The sequence below is a fragment of the Oncorhynchus keta genome, chromosome 23 (genome assembly GCF_023373465.1).
Source record: "Oncorhynchus keta strain PuntledgeMale-10-30-2019 chromosome 23, Oket_V2, whole genome shotgun sequence".
In the NCBI taxonomy this organism is placed as follows: Eukaryota; Metazoa; Chordata; class Actinopteri; order Salmoniformes; family Salmonidae; genus Oncorhynchus; species Oncorhynchus keta.
In genome coordinates this window covers 7,264,984-7,281,417 of record NC_068443.1, presented here as the reverse complement: position 1 = coordinate 7,281,417, position 16,434 = coordinate 7,264,984, and the positions used below count along the sequence as shown (strand labels likewise).

General features: G+C 47.5%; 1 protein-coding gene and 1 long non-coding RNA gene across 54 annotated transcripts in view; one reads left to right on the top strand and one right to left on the bottom strand.

Annotated features, from left to right (window-relative positions):
• Nucleotides 1-3,641: 3,641 nt before the first annotated feature.
• Nucleotides 3,642-7,022, top strand: LOC127910924 (uncharacterized). Of its 47 annotated transcripts, none has more exons than XR_008076831.1 (6): nucleotides 3,643-6,187; nucleotides 6,230-6,357; nucleotides 6,400-6,527; nucleotides 6,570-6,654; nucleotides 6,698-6,739; nucleotides 6,825-6,868. It is a non-coding gene; the product is annotated as an uncharacterized LOC127910924 (long non-coding RNA). The 47 variants fall into 47 exon arrangements; XR_008076819.1 differs by having other exon boundaries at nucleotides 6,782-6,859; XR_008076822.1 differs by lacking the exon at nucleotides 6,825-6,868 and adding an exon at nucleotides 6,911-7,022 and having other exon boundaries at nucleotides 3,642-6,187; nucleotides 6,570-6,824.
• The window catches only part of LOC118371504 (caytaxin-like), a 52,616-nt gene continuing 43,126 nt past the window's right edge, over nucleotides 6,945-16,434 (bottom strand). For 4 of the 7 annotated variants that reach the window (XM_052476074.1, XM_052476077.1, XM_052476078.1 and 1 more), the window contains 5 exons: nucleotides 16,311-16,397; nucleotides 15,695-15,793; nucleotides 15,090-15,125; nucleotides 13,798-13,839; nucleotides 6,945-7,068 (listed from right to left, as the gene is read on the bottom strand). In XM_052476074.1, coding sequence (XP_052332034.1) covers nucleotides 7,023-7,068; nucleotides 13,798-13,839; nucleotides 15,090-15,125; nucleotides 15,695-15,793; nucleotides 16,311-16,397 — 310 coding nt within the window. In that variant the 3' untranslated portion in view covers nucleotides 6,945-7,022. Of the gene's footprint in view, nucleotides 7,128-13,797; nucleotides 13,847-15,066; nucleotides 15,126-15,694; nucleotides 15,794-16,310; nucleotides 16,398-16,434 lie in introns of all 7 variants that reach the window. The other 3 variants (XM_052476075.1, XR_008076794.1, XM_052476076.1) reach the window with 3 other exon arrangements.

Genomic DNA, 16,434 nt, shown 5'->3' with positions numbered 1-16,434 from the left:
GTTGACACGTTTAAATGTTTTCCTCACGTCGGCTGCAGTGAAGGAGAGTCCGCATGTTTTAGTTGTGGACAGTGTCAGTGGCACTGTATTGTCCTCAAAGCGGGCAAAAAAGTTATTTAGTCTGCCTGGGAGCAAGACATCCTGGTCCGTGACGGTGCTGGTTCTCTTTTTGTAATCCGTGATTGACTGTAGACCCTGCCACATACCTCTTGTGTCTGAGCCGTTGAATTGAGATTCTACTTTGTCTCTATACTGACGCTTCGCTTGTTTGATTGCCTTGCGGAGGGAATAGTTACACTGTTTGTATTCGGTCATTTTTCCAGTCACCTTGCCCTGATTAAAAGCAGTGGTTTGCGCTGTCAGTTTCACGCGAATGCTGCCATCAATCCACGGTTTCTGGTTTGGGAATGTTTTAATCGTTGCTATGGGAACGACATCTTCAATGCATGTTCTAATGAACTCGCACACCAAATCAGCGTATTCGTCAATGTTGTCGTCTGACGCAATACGGAACATATCCCAGTCCAAGTGATGGAAGCAGTCTTGGAGTGTGGAATCAGATTGGTCGGATCAGCGTTGAACAGACCTCAGCGCGGGAGCTTCTTGTTTTAGTTTCTGTCTGTAGGCAGGGATCAACAAAATGTAGTCGTGGTCAGCTTTTCCGAAAGGAGGGCGGGGCAGGGCCTTATATACGTCGCGGAAGTTGGAATAGCAATGATCCAAGGTTTTTCCTGCCCTGGTTGCGCAATCGATATGCTGATAAAATTTAGGGAGTCTTGTTTTCAGATTAGCCTTGTTAAAATCCCCAGCTACAATGAATGCAGCCTCCGGACATATGGATTCCAGTTTGCAAAGAGTCAAATAAAGTTTGTTCAGAGCCATCAATGTGTCTGCTTGGGGGGGAATATATACGGCTGTGATTATAATCTAAGAGAATTCCCTTGGTAGATAATGCGGTCTACATTTGATTGTGAGGAATTCTAAATCAGGTGAACAGAAGGACTTGAGTTCCTGTATGTTGTTTTGGCCACACCACGTCACGTTAACCATAAAGCATACGCCCCCGCCCCTCTTCTTACTAGAAAGATGTTTGCTTCTGTCGGCGCGATGCGTGGAGAAACCAGCTGGCTGCACCATCTCCGATAGCGTCTCTCCAGTGAGCCATGTTTCTGTGAAGCAAAGAACGTTACAGTCTCTGATGTCCCTCTGGAATGCTGCCCTTGCTCGGATTTCATCAACCTTGTTGTCAAGAGACTGGACATTGGTGAGGAGAATGCTAGGGAGTGGTGCACGATGTGCCCGTCTCCGGAGTCTGACCAGAAGACCGCTTCGTTTTCCACTTTTTCAAAGTCGTTTTTTGGGGTCGCCGGCTGGGATCCATTCCGTTGTCCTGGGTGAAAGGCAGAACACAGGGTCCGCTTCGCGAAAGTCATATTCTTAGTCGTACTGATGGTGAGTTGACGCTGCTCTTAAGTTCAGTAGTTCTTCTCGACTGTATCTAATGAAACCTAAGATGACCTGGGGTACCAATGTAAGAAATAACACGTAAAAAAACAAAAAAAAGCATAGTTTCCTAGGAACGCGAAGCGAGGCGGCCATCTCTGTCGGCGCCGGAAGTCCACTCCGGTGGGAGCTGGGTTTTTCTTTGTCAAGAAGGATGGGTCACTGAGGCCATGCATAGACATCCGTGGATTGAATAGGATCACTGTCAGGAACAAGTATCCTTTGCCACTTATCAGTGCTACTTTGACCCCCCTCCATGGTTCCACAGTGTTTACTAAACTTGAATGCCTACCACCTTGTCCGCATCAGTAGGGGACGAGTTGAAAACGGCGTTCAACACACCACTTGGACATTGAGTATTTGGTTATGCCTTTTGGTCTCACTGACACCCCTCCTGTTTTTAAAGAGCCTGGTTAATGATGTCCTGAGGGGTGTCATTGGGCGTTTTGTTTTTGTCTATGTGGATGACATTCTTATTTTTTCGAAGGACCTTGAGGCTCACTAGCAACACGTCCACCAAGTTCTCTAAAGTCTATTGGAGAATAAGGTGTTTGTTAAGGCTGAGAAATGTGAGTTTCATGTTTCCTCTGTAACCTTATTGGATTACATTATTGCTCAAGGACAGCAACGAATCGACCCTGCCAAGGTTAGGGCAGTCACAGAGTGGCCTGTGCCCACGAATCTGAAGCAGTTACAGCATTTCCTGGGGTTTGGCAATTTTTATAGACGATTCATCCGTGACTACAGTCGTTTGGCAGCGCCTCTCACCAATCACCACTCACCTCCACTGCATTCCACTGGTCCCCTGAGGCAGAAGCAGTGTTCTGGGAACGCACGCATCGCTTCACTTCTGGTCCTATCCTTTCCCAGCCAGGCCCAGAACTCCAGTTTGTCCTCGAGGTGGACGCTTCCGACACCGGGGTAGGTGAATTCCTGTCTCAACATTCTCCCTCAGATCAGAAGCTCCATCCTTGTCCCGTCTTGTCCCGAAAGAAGAAATGTTGACATGGGTAACCGGGAACTCCTGGATGTTAAGCTGGCTCTTGAGGAGTGGTGTCCCTGGTTAGAGGGTTCGGTCCTTCCCTTCATTGGTTGGACGGATCACAAAAATCTAGCCTACATCCAGACCGCCAAACATCTGAACTCTCGGCAGGCCAGGTGGGCATTGTTCAACTTCACACTCACTTATCGCCCCGGACCAAGCCTTACGCCCTCTCCCGTCAGTTGACCGCAGACAACACAAGTTCCGGGCTAGAAACCATTATGCCATCCTCCTGTATCTTTGCTGCTGTCTCCTGGGAGATTGAGTCCCGTGTTCGTCAGGCTCAGCTGAACCAGCCTGATCCTAGAAACAGTCCTTGTAAGGCTCTGTTTGTGCCAGATTTAGTTTGTTCTGATGATCTTCAATGGGCCCATTCTACACACCTCACCTGTCACCCTGGCATGAACCGGACTGTCGCCTTCCTGCGTCAGCGATTTTTATGGCCCACTATGGAGAAAGACGCTCGGGAATTCATCTCAGCCTGCTCGGTCTGGGCTTGGAACAAAACCTCCACCAAAGCTACATCTGGTCTGCTTTGTCCTCTTCCCATACATAGTCGGCCCTGGTCACACATAGCTTTGGACTTCGTCACTGGGCTTCCCCCATTGAATGGTAACTCAGTCATCCTCACTATTATTGACTGATTTTCCAAAGAGGCTCACTTCATTCCCCTCCAAGCTTCCGTCCTCCCGAGAGACTGCGGACCTGCTGGTATCCCATGTTTTGCGGCTGCATGGCATCCCTAGTAACATTGTTTCTGACAGAGGACCCCAGTTTACATCCCAGGTATGGACAGCCTTCTGCACAGCTCTGGGTATTAATGTCAGCCGTTCGTCTGGATATCACCCCCAGACCAATGACCAGACCAAGTGGGCCAACCAGGAGTTGGAAATTGCAATACGCTGTGTGACTTCGGCTAACTCTTCCTCCTGGAGTGCCCAGCTACCCTGGGTGGAATATGCCCGCAACACACTAATCAACGCCTCATCAGGTGTCACACTCTATGAGTGTGCTCTGGGTTACCAACCACCCTTGTTCTCTGCCCAAGAGGTCGAAGTAGCGGTGCCCTCAGTCCAGGAGCACATGCGCTGTTGTCGGCGCACCTGGAGGGCCCAGGCTGCCCTTCTTCATGCCTCCACCAGGACCTAATCCCAAGCTAACCTTTGCCTTGCTTCAGCCCCAGTCTACACTCAAGACCAAAAGGTATGGCTTTCATCTAAGGACTTGCCCCTGACAGTGGTTTCCAAAAAAACACCTCCCTGATTCATTAGCCCCTTTGAGATTGCTTGTGTCATAAACCCCTCTGCTGTTCATTTGAAATCCCCAGACTCTCTCAAAACTCACCCCACCTTCCATGTATCCTTAATTAAACCGGTCTGCTCCTGTCCCCTCCTGCAGCTCCTCCTCCACCCCTCGGCTCATTGACGACCATCTGCCTATACCGTCCGGCGGATTTTGGATGTGCGCCATCGGGGCCAAGGTTGGCAGTATCTGGTGGACTGGGAAGGATACAGGCCTGAGGATCGCTGCTGGGTGCCCCGTCGTCACATTCTGGATCCCTCCCTCTTACAGGATTTTCATACCTCACACCCAGACAAGACGGGTCATGCGCCAGGTGGCGTCCGTAGAGGGGGGCGTACTGTCACATCTGCTTCTGCTACGCCCTCAGGTGTTCATCCGGGGTCTTCTTGACCTGCAGTTAATCCCCCTGTACATTCTCTCTCTCCCTATCCCTCTCTGTGTGATTGTGCGGTTGGAGAAAGGTGTGCTGGAGTCAGAGCAGATCCCTACCAGCTGCAACTCGTTCCATAATGAAGACTTCAACAAATACTCAGTCCTGCCACTTGCACTCTGCCAGATCGTAATCTCTGCTCATTACTGCTCTGCCTCTGGCTCCTGTCTCCTGTTCCACATCTCACCACCCAACTACATTGCTCTGGATTTTACTCACCACCACTAGCTTTGATTCCCCTCAGGACCTGTTTACACTGTTCTACTCAGCTAACTCCAACCTCAATTCTCCACATCTCGTTTTTCTGCAACTCATCCAAGCTTCCCCTGATCTGCACTCCATATCTCTCTGTGTAACTATAAGTATTTTGTTTCATTCATCCTTGTTACCTCATCTGAGTCTGCTCTTGGGTTCCCCTGTGTCGCTCCGCCTAACATAAATAACAGCAATAAAAGCTCTCTGTTTTTAGTTGCCAGTCAATGAAACTACTAATTAAAAACATTCCACTCAGGATAACAATCACACTTTAATAGGTCAAATAATATGGAGAGGCTGTTCGATAGCAAGAACTGGAGTATCTTGATTGGATTTTTCCAACAAAATTGGATTACAAACAATGAACAGCACACACTAATATATATAAATTCACATAATTTAAAACAGTTAATTTGGTTATTTAAATGCATTGCATCATAGATGTAACAACAATAGATAAATGTAAAGTAAGATCTCTACATGGAAATAGAGGAATTGAGACAGATCATCAATAAACCAGGAAATTAAGATCATCAGTAATGTTTTGATCTGTCCTGTGTACCAGTCTGTACTATCATTCCATTCCTTGCCACTCCAAACATTTTACCTTTATTTAACTAGGCAAGTCAGTTAAGAACCAATTTTTATTTTCAATGACAGCCTAGGGGAACAGTGGGTTAACTGCCAGTTCAGTGGCAGAACGACAGATTTGTACCATGTCAGCTCGGGGGTTTTGAACTTGCAACCTTCCGGTTACTAGTCCAACGCTCTAACCACTAGGCTACCTGCCGCCTCTACACTCTAACCACTAGGCTACCCTGCCGCCCCAAAACATGGCATGACAAGAAGTGGCGAGGTGTGAAATGATAACAGAAACAGACTGGTACCCAGGATATTTTTTTTACCGAGGCTAGTTTTTTTAATAAATATCCCAGATGACGAGGAAGAAAATTTTAACCAGCATGCCATCTGTCTAGTAACCTTCAGAAAACACAACACACAAAGGAGCAATAGAGAAAACTAAAACATATTTCATTCGTTACAGTAGTAACAACCTCTGAATTAATTTGGTCAGTTCAGAAGAGGAACTGCTTATATTGCACATTATTTAAAAACAGTAGCATTTATACATTGAAGAAAAAAAGATAACCAACACATTTATATCAAACATTATTGCTTGTTGCACACATATACCTTCATACTTGTATTACAGCAATGTTAATACATTACGTTATTACAATGTTATTACAACTATGTACATCTGGCTTGTACCAACCAAAGCCTGTTCTTGTCCCTTCGAAGGAAATAAACACATTTAACAGAGTTCATCCAGCCATCTTGCATCAGCCCAATGCATGTTCATCATGCAGCAGGCTAGATCACAGCTGATTGATTCATGCAAGGAGAAATGGTAAGTGGAAGCGAGGCTATCTGCCAGGGTAGGTTTATTCCAATCGGAAAGAGGTCAGGCTATCTGCCAGGGTAGGTTTATTCCATGGGACAGAGGTCAGGCTATCTGCCAGGGTAGGTTTATTCCATGGGACAGAGGTCAGGCAATCTGCCAGGGTAGGTTTATTCCAATCGGAAAGAGGTCAGGCTATCTGCCAGGGTAGGTTTATTCCATGGGACAGAGGTCAGGCAATCTGCCAGGGTAGGTTTATTCCATGGGACAGAGGTCAGGCAATCTGCCAGGGTAGGTTTATTCCAATCGGAAAGAGGTCAGGCTATCTGCCAGGGTAGGTTTATTCCATGGGACAGAGGTCAGGCAATCTGCCAGGGTAGGTTTATTCCAATCGGAAAGAGGTCAGGCTATCTGCCAGGGTAGGTTTATTCCATGGGACAGAGGTCAGGCAATCTGCCAGGGTAGGTTTATTCCAATCGGAAAGAGGTCAGGCTATCTGCCAGGGTAGGTTTATTCCAATCGGAAAGAGGTCAGGCTATCTGCCAGGGTAGGTTTATTCCATGGGACAGAGGTCAGGCAATCTGCCAGGGTAGGTTTATTCCATGGGACAGGGGTCAGGCAATCTGCCAGGGTAGGTTTATTCCTTGGGACAGAGGTCAGGCAATCTGCCAGGGTAGGTTTATTCCAATCGGAAAGAGGTCAGGCTATCTGCCAGGGTAGGTTTATTCCAATCGGAAAGAGGTCAGGCTATCTGCCAGGGTAGGTTTATTCCATGGGACAGAGGTCAGGCAATCTGCCAGGGTAGGTTTATTCCTTGGGACAGAGGTCAGGCAATCTGCCAGGGTAGGTTTATTCCAATCGGAAAGAGGTCAGGCTATCTGCCAGGGTAGGTTTATTCCAATCGGAAAGAGGTCAGGCTATCTGCCAGGGTAGGTTTATTCCAATCGGAAAGAGGTCAGGCTATCTGCCAGGGTAGGTGTATTCCTTGGCACAGACAGACCAGGGTATCTGCTGTGTGGAAAGTAAGACAAGGTAGGATGATGTTGATGTAATGTCAGGAGCCCTCTTCACCCACACACCAGTCCTCATCATTTCTCCATCAGTCCTTTATCTTCAGCCAAGAAGTCTTTTACCCTATATTGATAGACAGTATCCTCATGAATCATCAGCAGGGTTGTGGATTCTTGTTTTACCTGGAATGGTTTTAGATAGAGACACATTTATATCACCGCCATCATTACCATCATCATCATCATCCTCACCACCATCCTCATTGTTGTCGTCATCACCATCATCGTCATCATCAATATCATCATCACTACCATCACCACCATCATCATCACCATCACCACCACCATCATCATCACCAACATCATCATCACCATCACTACCACCACCAACATCATCATCACCACCACCACCACCACCATCACCACCACCATCACCACCAACATCATCATCACCATCACTACCACCACCACCATCATCACCACCACCATCATCACCATCACTACCACCACCATCACCATCATCACCACCATCATCACCACCAACATCATCATCACCATCACTACCACCACCATCATCATCATCATCACCACCATCATTACCACCACCATCACCATCATCATCATCATCACCACCACCAACAACAACTTCATATAAAGAACAATAGCCCAGTAGCTGAATTCTCATCATTGATATCATTCCACAATTAGTCATATTGTCCTCTACTTCCTGTACAGAACAGATCGTGTTCCTTCTTCTATTCCAGCCCAGATCCCTGGTGTATGTCCCTGCCTAAATGGCAGCTTCCATTAACCTTACTCCTACAGTACAGTGTAACATCAAAGAACAAACCTTACTCCTACAGTACAGTGTAACATCAAAGAACACCGCCGCTTGCGGGCAGAGCTTTGGTCTCTAGTGTAACCGGGGCGTTCTTGAAAGTTAACCACCTTCATGGGCAGGGGAATCATGCATACATTATTTTAGAGGGGGCACTGAGTACGTGAGGTTGGCCCCCCCTCTGGAATTTCGAGAATTTTGCATTTTAAAACAATCTGAAACAAATTTTTCCTGCAATCTAGAGCCATAATCATTATGCCTAATTATATGTAAAAATTATATATGTATACTACCGTTGAAAAGTTTGGGGTCACTAAAGAAATGTCCTTGTTTTTGAAAGAAAAGCACATTTCTGGTCCATTAAAATAACATCAAATTGATCAGAAATACAGGGTAGACATTGTTAATGTTATAAATGACTATTGTAACTGGAAACGGCTGATTTTTAGTGGAATATCTACAAAGGCGTACAGAGGCCCATTATCAGCAACCATCACTCCTGTGTTCCAATGGCACGTTGTTAGCTAATCCAAGTTTATAATTTTAAAAGGTTAATTGATCATTTGAAAACCCTTTTGCACTTATGTTAGTACAGCTGAAAACTGTTGTTCTGATTAAAGAACCAATAAAACTGGCCTTCTTTAGACTAGTTGAGTATCTGGAGCATCAGCATTTGTGGGTTCGATTACAGGCTCAAAATCGCCAGAAACAAAGAATCTTCTTCTGAAACTCGTCAGTCTATTCTTGTTCTGAGAAATGAAGGCTATTCCATGTGAGAAATTGCCAAGAAACTGAAGATCTCGTACAATGTTGTGTACAATGTTGTGTACTGCTCCCTTCACAGAACAGCGCAATCTGTCTCTAACCAGAATCAAAAGAGGAGTGGGAGACCCTGGTGTACAACTGAGTAAGAGGACAAGTACATTAGAGTGTCTAGTTTTAGAAACAGACGCCTCACAAGTCCTCAACTGGCAGCTTCATTAAATAGTACCCACAAAACACCAGTCTCAACGCCAACAGTGAAGAGGCGACTCCACAATGCTGACTTTCTAGGCGTTCCTCTGTCCAGTGTTCCTCTGTCCAGTGTTCCTCTGTCCAGTGTTCCTCTGTCCAGTGTCTGTGTTGTTTTGTCCTTCTTAAACTTTCATTTTTATTGGCCAGTCTGAGATATGGCATTTTCTTTGCAACTCTGCATAGAAGGCCAGCATCCCAGAGTCGCCTCTTCACTGTTGACGTTGAGACTGGTGTTTTGCGGGTACTATTTAATGAAGCTGCCAGTTGAGGTGCTCCATCATGCTGGAAAAGGCATTGTTCTTCACCAAACTGTTCCTGGATGGTTGGGAGAAGTTGCTCTTGGAGGATGTGTTTGTACCATTATTTATTCATGGCTGTGTTCTTAGGCAAAATTGTGAGTGAGTCCACTCCCTTGGCTGAGAAGCAACCCCACACATGAATGGTCTCAGGATGCTTTACTGTTGGCATGATACAGGACTGATGGTAGCGCTCACCTTGTCTTCTCCGGACAAGCTTTTTTCCGGATGCCCCAAACAATCGGAAAGGGGATTCGTCGGAGAAAATTACTTTACCCCAGTCCTCATCAGTCCAATCCCTGTACCTTTAGCAGAATATCAGTCTATCCCTGATGTTTTTCCTGGAGAGAAGTGGCTTCTTTGCTGCCCTTCTTGACACCAGGCCATCCTCCAAACGTCTTCGTCTTACTGTGCATGCAGATGCACTCACACTTGCCTGCTGCCATTCCTGAGCAAGCTCTGTACTGGTGGTGCCCCGATCCCTCAGCTGAATCAACTTTAGGAGACGATCTTGGCACTTGCTGGACTTTCTTGGGTGCCATGAAGCCTTCTGCAGAAATGCAGTGGAAATGTTTGGGGGGGGATTCAGTTCATTTGCATGGCAAAGAGGGACTTTGCAATTAATTGCAATTCATCTGATCACTCTTCATAACATTCTGGAGTATATGCAAATTGCCATCATACAAACTGAGGCAGCAGACTTTGAAAATAAATATTTGTAATTCTCAAAACTTTTGGCCACACCTGTACAACTCAACACCCCACAGTGAGTATACAGTACAGCCCACAGTCTACTATATAAATATAACTCAATAACCCACAGTGGGCATACAGTGCCGCCCACAGTCTACTATATAAATACAACTCAACATACTGCAGTGGCTAATTCCTCAATTAATATCATTCCACTGAGGTAAGCTACTCCTTGTGTTATATTTCAGTTTATTTATTGATCCTCTCCCTCCTGTACACGAGCGACAGTGTCCCTCCCTCCCTCCCTCTCCGTCCCCCTGCCATCGCAGGGATATCAACCAAGGCCCTTGGTGTATCAGCCTAACTCAATGGCAGCTGTGGTAAGGGTTATGGCTTGTGATATATAGACCACTAGGACACCTAGCACAGTCTGCCACAGACAGATACACTGGTGGTGTAATGCTGCTGGGGTTTTGGGGAGGTGGGGAGCTGAGACATTGAGGTGGTGGGGTGAGCGCAGTGGTTTGCTGATGAGGAAGAGAGGGCATTGTAAAATAAACACCTGCTGGGGTGCTTGAACACTGGGTTGGTGACCACTAGGGTGGTGTGACACCAGGGTGATGAGACACTAGGGTGGTGAGACACTAGGGTGGTGAAACACTAGGGTGATGAGACACTAGGGTGATGAGACACTAGGGTGGTGAAACACTAAGGTGATGAGATACTAGGGTGGTGAAACACTAGGGTGATGAGACACTAGGGTGGTGAAACACTAAGGTGATGAGACACTAGGGTGGTGAAACACTAGGATGATGAGGCACTAGGGTGGTGAGACACTAGGGTATGGGGAGAACACTAGGGTGGTGAAACACTAGGGTGATGGGACACTAGGGTGGTGAGACACTAGGATTGTGAGACACTAGGGTGATGAGACACTAGGGTGGTGAGACACTAGGGTGGTGAGACACTAGGGTGGTGAGACACTAGGGTGGTGAGACACTAGGGTGGTGAGACACTAGGGTGGTGAGACACTAGGGTGCTGAGACACTAGGGTGATGAGGCACTAGGGTGATGAGGCACTAGGGTGGTGAAACTCTAGGGTGGTGAAACTCTAGGGTGGTGAAACACTAGGGTGATGAGACACTAGGGTGGCGAGACACTCGGGAGGTGAGACACTAGGTTGGTAAAACACTAGGGTGTTGAGACACTAGGGTGGTAAAACACTAGGGTGTTGAGACACTAGGGTGGTAAAACACTAGGGTGTTGAGACACTAGGGTGGTAAAACACTAGGGTGATGAGACACTAGGGTGATGAGACACTAGGGTGGTGAAACACTAGGGTGATGAGACACTAGGGTGGCGAGACACTCGGGAGGTGAGACACTAGGTTGGTAAAACACTAGGGTGTTGAGACACTAGGGTGGTGAGACACTGGGGTGGTAAAACACTAGGGTGGAGAAACACTAGGGTGTTGAGACACTAGGGTGGAGAAACACTAGGGTGGTGAGACACTAGGGTGGTGAGACACTAGGGTGGTGAGACACTAGGGTGATGAGGCACTAGGGTGGTGAATCACTAGGGTGGTGAATCACTAGGGTGGTGAATCACTAGGGTGGTGAATCACTAGGGTGGTGAATCACTAGGGTGGTGAAACTCTAGGGTGGTGAGACACTAGGGTGGCGAGACACTCGGAGGTGAGACACTAGGTTGGTAAAACACTAGGGTGTTGAGACACTAGGGTGGTGAGACACTGGGGTGGTAAAACACTAGGGTGTTGAGACACTAGGGTGGTGAAACACTAGGGTGTTGAGACACTAGGGTGGTGAAACACTAGGGTGGTGAGACACTAGGGTGGTGAGACACTAGGGTGGTGAGACACTAGGGTGATGAGGCACTAGGGTGGTGAAACACTAGGGTGGTGAAACTCTAGGGTGGTGAAACACTAGGGTGGTGAAACACTAGGGTGGCGAGACACTCGGGAGGTGAGACACTAGGTTGGTAAAACACTAGGGTGTTGAGACACTAGGGTGGTAAAACACTAGGGTGTTGAGACACTAGGGTGGTAAAACACTAGGGTGATGAGACACTAGGGTGGTGAAACACTAGGGTGATGAGACACTAGGGTGGCGAGACACTCGGGAGGTGAGACACTAGGTTGGTAAAACACTAGGGTGTTGAGACACTAGGGTGGTGAGACACTGGGGTGGTAAAACACTAGGGTGTTGAGACACTAGGGTGGTGAAACACTAGGGTGTTGAGACACTAGGGTGGTGAAACACTAGGGTGGTGAGACACTAGGGTGGTGAAACACTAGGGTGATGAGACACTAGGGTGGCGAGACACTCGGGAGGTGAGACACTAGGGTGTTGAGACACTAGGGTGGTAAGACACTAGGGTGTTGAGACACTGGGGTGGTAAGACACTAGGGTGTTGAGACACTAGGGTGGTGAAACACTAGGGTGATGAGACACTAGGGTGAGGAAACACTAGGGTGGTGGAGGGCTAAGATACTAGGGTGAGGAGACACTGGGGGTGGTGAGAAACTGGGTCACTAGGGTGGGGAGACACTGGGGAGGTGAGACACAAGGGGGGCGAGACACAAGGGGGGCGAGACACTCGGGAGGTGAGACACTAGGGTGGTGAAACACTAGGGTGGTGGAGGGCTGGGGCACTAGGGTGATGAGACACTAGGGTGATGAGACTAGGTGGAGGGTACTTTCAGACACAAGGGCAGTGAGACACGAGGGTGATGGGACTCTAGGGTGGTGGGATACTAGGGTGATGGGACTCTAGGGTGATGGGACTCTAGGGTGATGGGACTCTAGGGTGATGGGACTCTAGGGTGATGGGACTCTAGGGGGAGGGCAGTGAGACACGAGGGTGGTGGGACTCTAGGGTGGTGGGACTCTAGGGTGGTGGGACTCTAGGGTGGTGGGACTCTAGGGTGAGGGTACTTTCAGACACAAGGGCAGTGAGACACGAGGGTGGTGGGACTCTAGGGTGAGGGTACTTTCAGACACAAGGGCAGTGAGACACGAGGGTGGTGGGACACTAGGGTGATGGGACTCTAGGGGGAGGGTACTTTCAGACACAAGGGAAGTGAGACACGAGGGTGGTGGGACTCTAGGGTGATGGGACTCTAGGGTGATGGGACTCTAGGGGGAGGGTACTTCCCTCGTCTCAACCGTGTTGTTTTTCAACCGGTTGCAACTCTGTCCTAGTTATGTCCTAGTAATGTTTCCTAGTATAAATAGCCCTGAACTTTGGCGGGGATAGAGAGATACAATGTGCTAAGGAGAGGAGCAGATGAGCTTTATGTAACAGACTTTAAATTAATGTGAAGAGAGAGAAGGGGGGGGGGGGTGTTACCCAGGTACGTAAATTTAAATGGAGAGTCCTAATATCCTAATGTGAACAGGCTGACACAGTTAAAAACCTAAGAAGAGGTTGTCCTGTAGATACATGTCCTAATGACGTCCTCTTAATACATCATAAAGTTCAGTGAAATTGACTGACATGAAAACCTTGTGATCAGCTAAAACAGGGTGCAGTTGTTAGAACTGATAGGGAGAGATGTTACCTCTAAAGGTTGTGACCCGTGTCCTCTAACATTGACCTCGGCCTTCTCAGCGGAAGTGTCATACCTACAGCTCCTACTGTTTGTGTTGTAGCCTGCTGTTGCCACAATTCAATACGAAACTTATGACGGTGACGCAAAGCACTGGGTCGCATAGCTCTGGTCCAGGGCGTTAAATGTGCATTTATGCAGAAATGACTCATTTTGTTTTACCTCAGCAAAGCCTCTTCCTAGCCGACAAAAGCTGGTCAAAATGATCTCCACTACGATCAGTTTACAAGCTGAACGGATTGTTTTCTTATTGAGATGGCGTCAGTTCAACCCATTTTGCCCGCTAGGGTTGACTGTGGAAAAGTCTCAGGCAATGTAAAGAAGGAATCAATTGATTTGTACTGTTACAGAAGCTGTATTGTCGGCACAGTGAAATAGGCTCACCTTTCCGTGGGGGATGCAGACTTGGTATGCTCCATCTCCTGCCTATGGACTCCATAAGAGATATTTATTATGGGCCGGACATTATAAAGGATAGGACATATGTACACTACAAAAGTATGTGGACACCCCTTCAAATGAGTGGATTTGGCTATTTCCGCCACACCCGCTGCTCTGACAGGTGTATAAAATTGAGCACACAGCCAAGCAATCTCCATAGACAAACATTGGCAGCAGAAAGACCCGTACTGAAGAGCTCAGTGACTTTCAACGTAGCTTCCCCCGGTCAACTGTAAGTTCTGTGATTGTGAAGTGGAAACGTCTAGGAGCAACAACGGCTCAGCAGCGAAGTGGCAGGCAGAAGGTACCACCGAGCGCTGAAGCGCGTAGCTCGTAAAAAAAAAAGTATGTTGTCGGTTGCAACACTCACTACCGAGTTCCAAACTGCCTCTGGAAGCAACGTCAGCACAAGAACTGTTCTGTCGGGAGCTTCATGAAATGGGTTTCCATAGCTGAGTAGCCGCAAACAAGCCTAAGATCACCATGCGCAATGCCATGCATCGGCTGGAGTGGTGTAAAGCTTGCCGCCATTGGACTCTGGAGCAGTAGAAACGTGTTCTCTGGAGTGATGAATCACACTTCACCATCTGACAGTATGACGGACAGATCTGGTTTGGCGGATGCCAGCAGAACGCTACCTGCCCCAATGCATAGCACCAACTTTAAAGTTTGGTGGAGGAGGAAAAACAATATGGGGCTGTTTTTCATGGTTTGGGCCCCTTAGTTCCAGTGAAGGAAAATCTTAACACTACAGCATACAATGACATTCTATACAATTCTGTGCTTCCAACTTTGTGGCAACAGTTTGGGGAAGGCCCTTTCCTGTTTCAGCATGACAATGACCCCGTGCACAAAGCGAGGTCCATACAGAAATGGTTTGTAAAGATCGGTGTGGAAGAACTTGACTGGCCTGCACACAGCCCTGACCCCAACTCTATTGAACACATTTGGGATGAATTGGAACGCCGACTGCGAGTCAGGCCTAATCGTCCAACATCAGTGCACGACCTCACTAATGCTCTTGTGGGTAAATGGAAGCAAGTCCCCGCAGCAATGTTGCAACATCTAGTGGAAAGCCTTCCCAGAAGAGTGGAGGCTGTTATAACAGCAAAGTGAGGACCAACTCCATATTAATGCCCATGATTTCAGAATGAGATGTTTGACGAGCAGGTGTCCACATACTTTTTGATCATGTCGTGTATTTACGCTTACCACATAAAATATGTCTCTGTTACCTTTCTTTTTGTGCTATCATCTTCTGGTCATCACATCTGGAAATAAATACAACTAGTGTGAGTGTAATGTTGTTGTTGTTGTTTTTTACCTCAGAAACAACTAGTTTAATTTAATTTTATATTCCTGGCAGCAAACCATCTTTGCAACCTGATTATGAGAGGGATCACTGATTTAGACCCTTATATTCAAAGCTCTCTTATGTTGCTTTTACTCAGGCAGCCCAATTCTGATCTTTTGCCCAATTACTGGCAAAAGATACTGATCTGATTAGTGGAAAAAGATCAGAATAAGACTGCCTGTGTAAACACAGCCATATAGACCCACATACATGTACTCATTCTGTACATATACATAACAGGAGGCTGCTGATGGGAGGATCGCTCATAATAACGTCTGCAACGGCGCAACTGGAATTGATGCATTTGATATCATTCCACTGATTCCACTCTAGCCATTACCACGAGCCCGTCCTCCCAAATTAAGGTGCCACCAACTTCCTGTGATATACATAGCACACACTCCATAGCTGAGCTGCGTCTCCTGTAAGGTGAGCAGGCTAAACAAGGTGCCTCATCGGTGACCCCTGGTGGCAATGGGGACTTACTGCAGGACACATTCTGGGATCTGTATGTGGTCCATAGGAATCAGCTGGCTCAACTCATCCAATGTGTGAACATAGCGGATCTTATCCAGGAACTTCACACTGCAGCAGAGAGAGACAGATGGATGGAGAGAGGAAGAGAGATTTTTATAGTCTGAATCACATTCATCTCGGAAGCTAGAACTAAATCTTGCATAATTGGGTCAAATGCGATACCAGTTATGTCAAATTAGAACCACTTTAACATTGTTTTCTCTAATGGTTCTTTAGGTTCCTGAGGCTGCTCCTCCTTCTGAGTCCTGAGGCTGCTCCTCCCTCTGAGTCCTGAGGCTGCTCCTCCCTCTGAGTCCTAAGGCTGCTCCTCCCACTTAGTCCTGAGGCTGCTTCTCCGTCTGAGTCCCGAAACTGCACCTCCCTCCTCCCTGCTCCCATGCCCTCCGTCTGAGTCTCGAGGTTGCTCCTCCCACTGAGTCCTGAGGCTGCTCCTCTCTCTGAGTCCTGAGGCTGCTCCTCCTTCTGAGTCCTGAGGCTGCTCCTCTCTCTGAGTCCTGAGGCTGCTCCTCCCGGCTCCCATGCCCTCCCCAGGTGCAGTGATGATGATGATAATGAGGGGTCTTACCTGATGAAGGGTCTGGAGATGGCCAGGATTGTACGGATGAACCAGGATGGGTGAGCAATGACCAGCCACTTCAGATTCTTCTTCAACCTGCAGAGGACATTAAAATACCATTTACATTAACTGT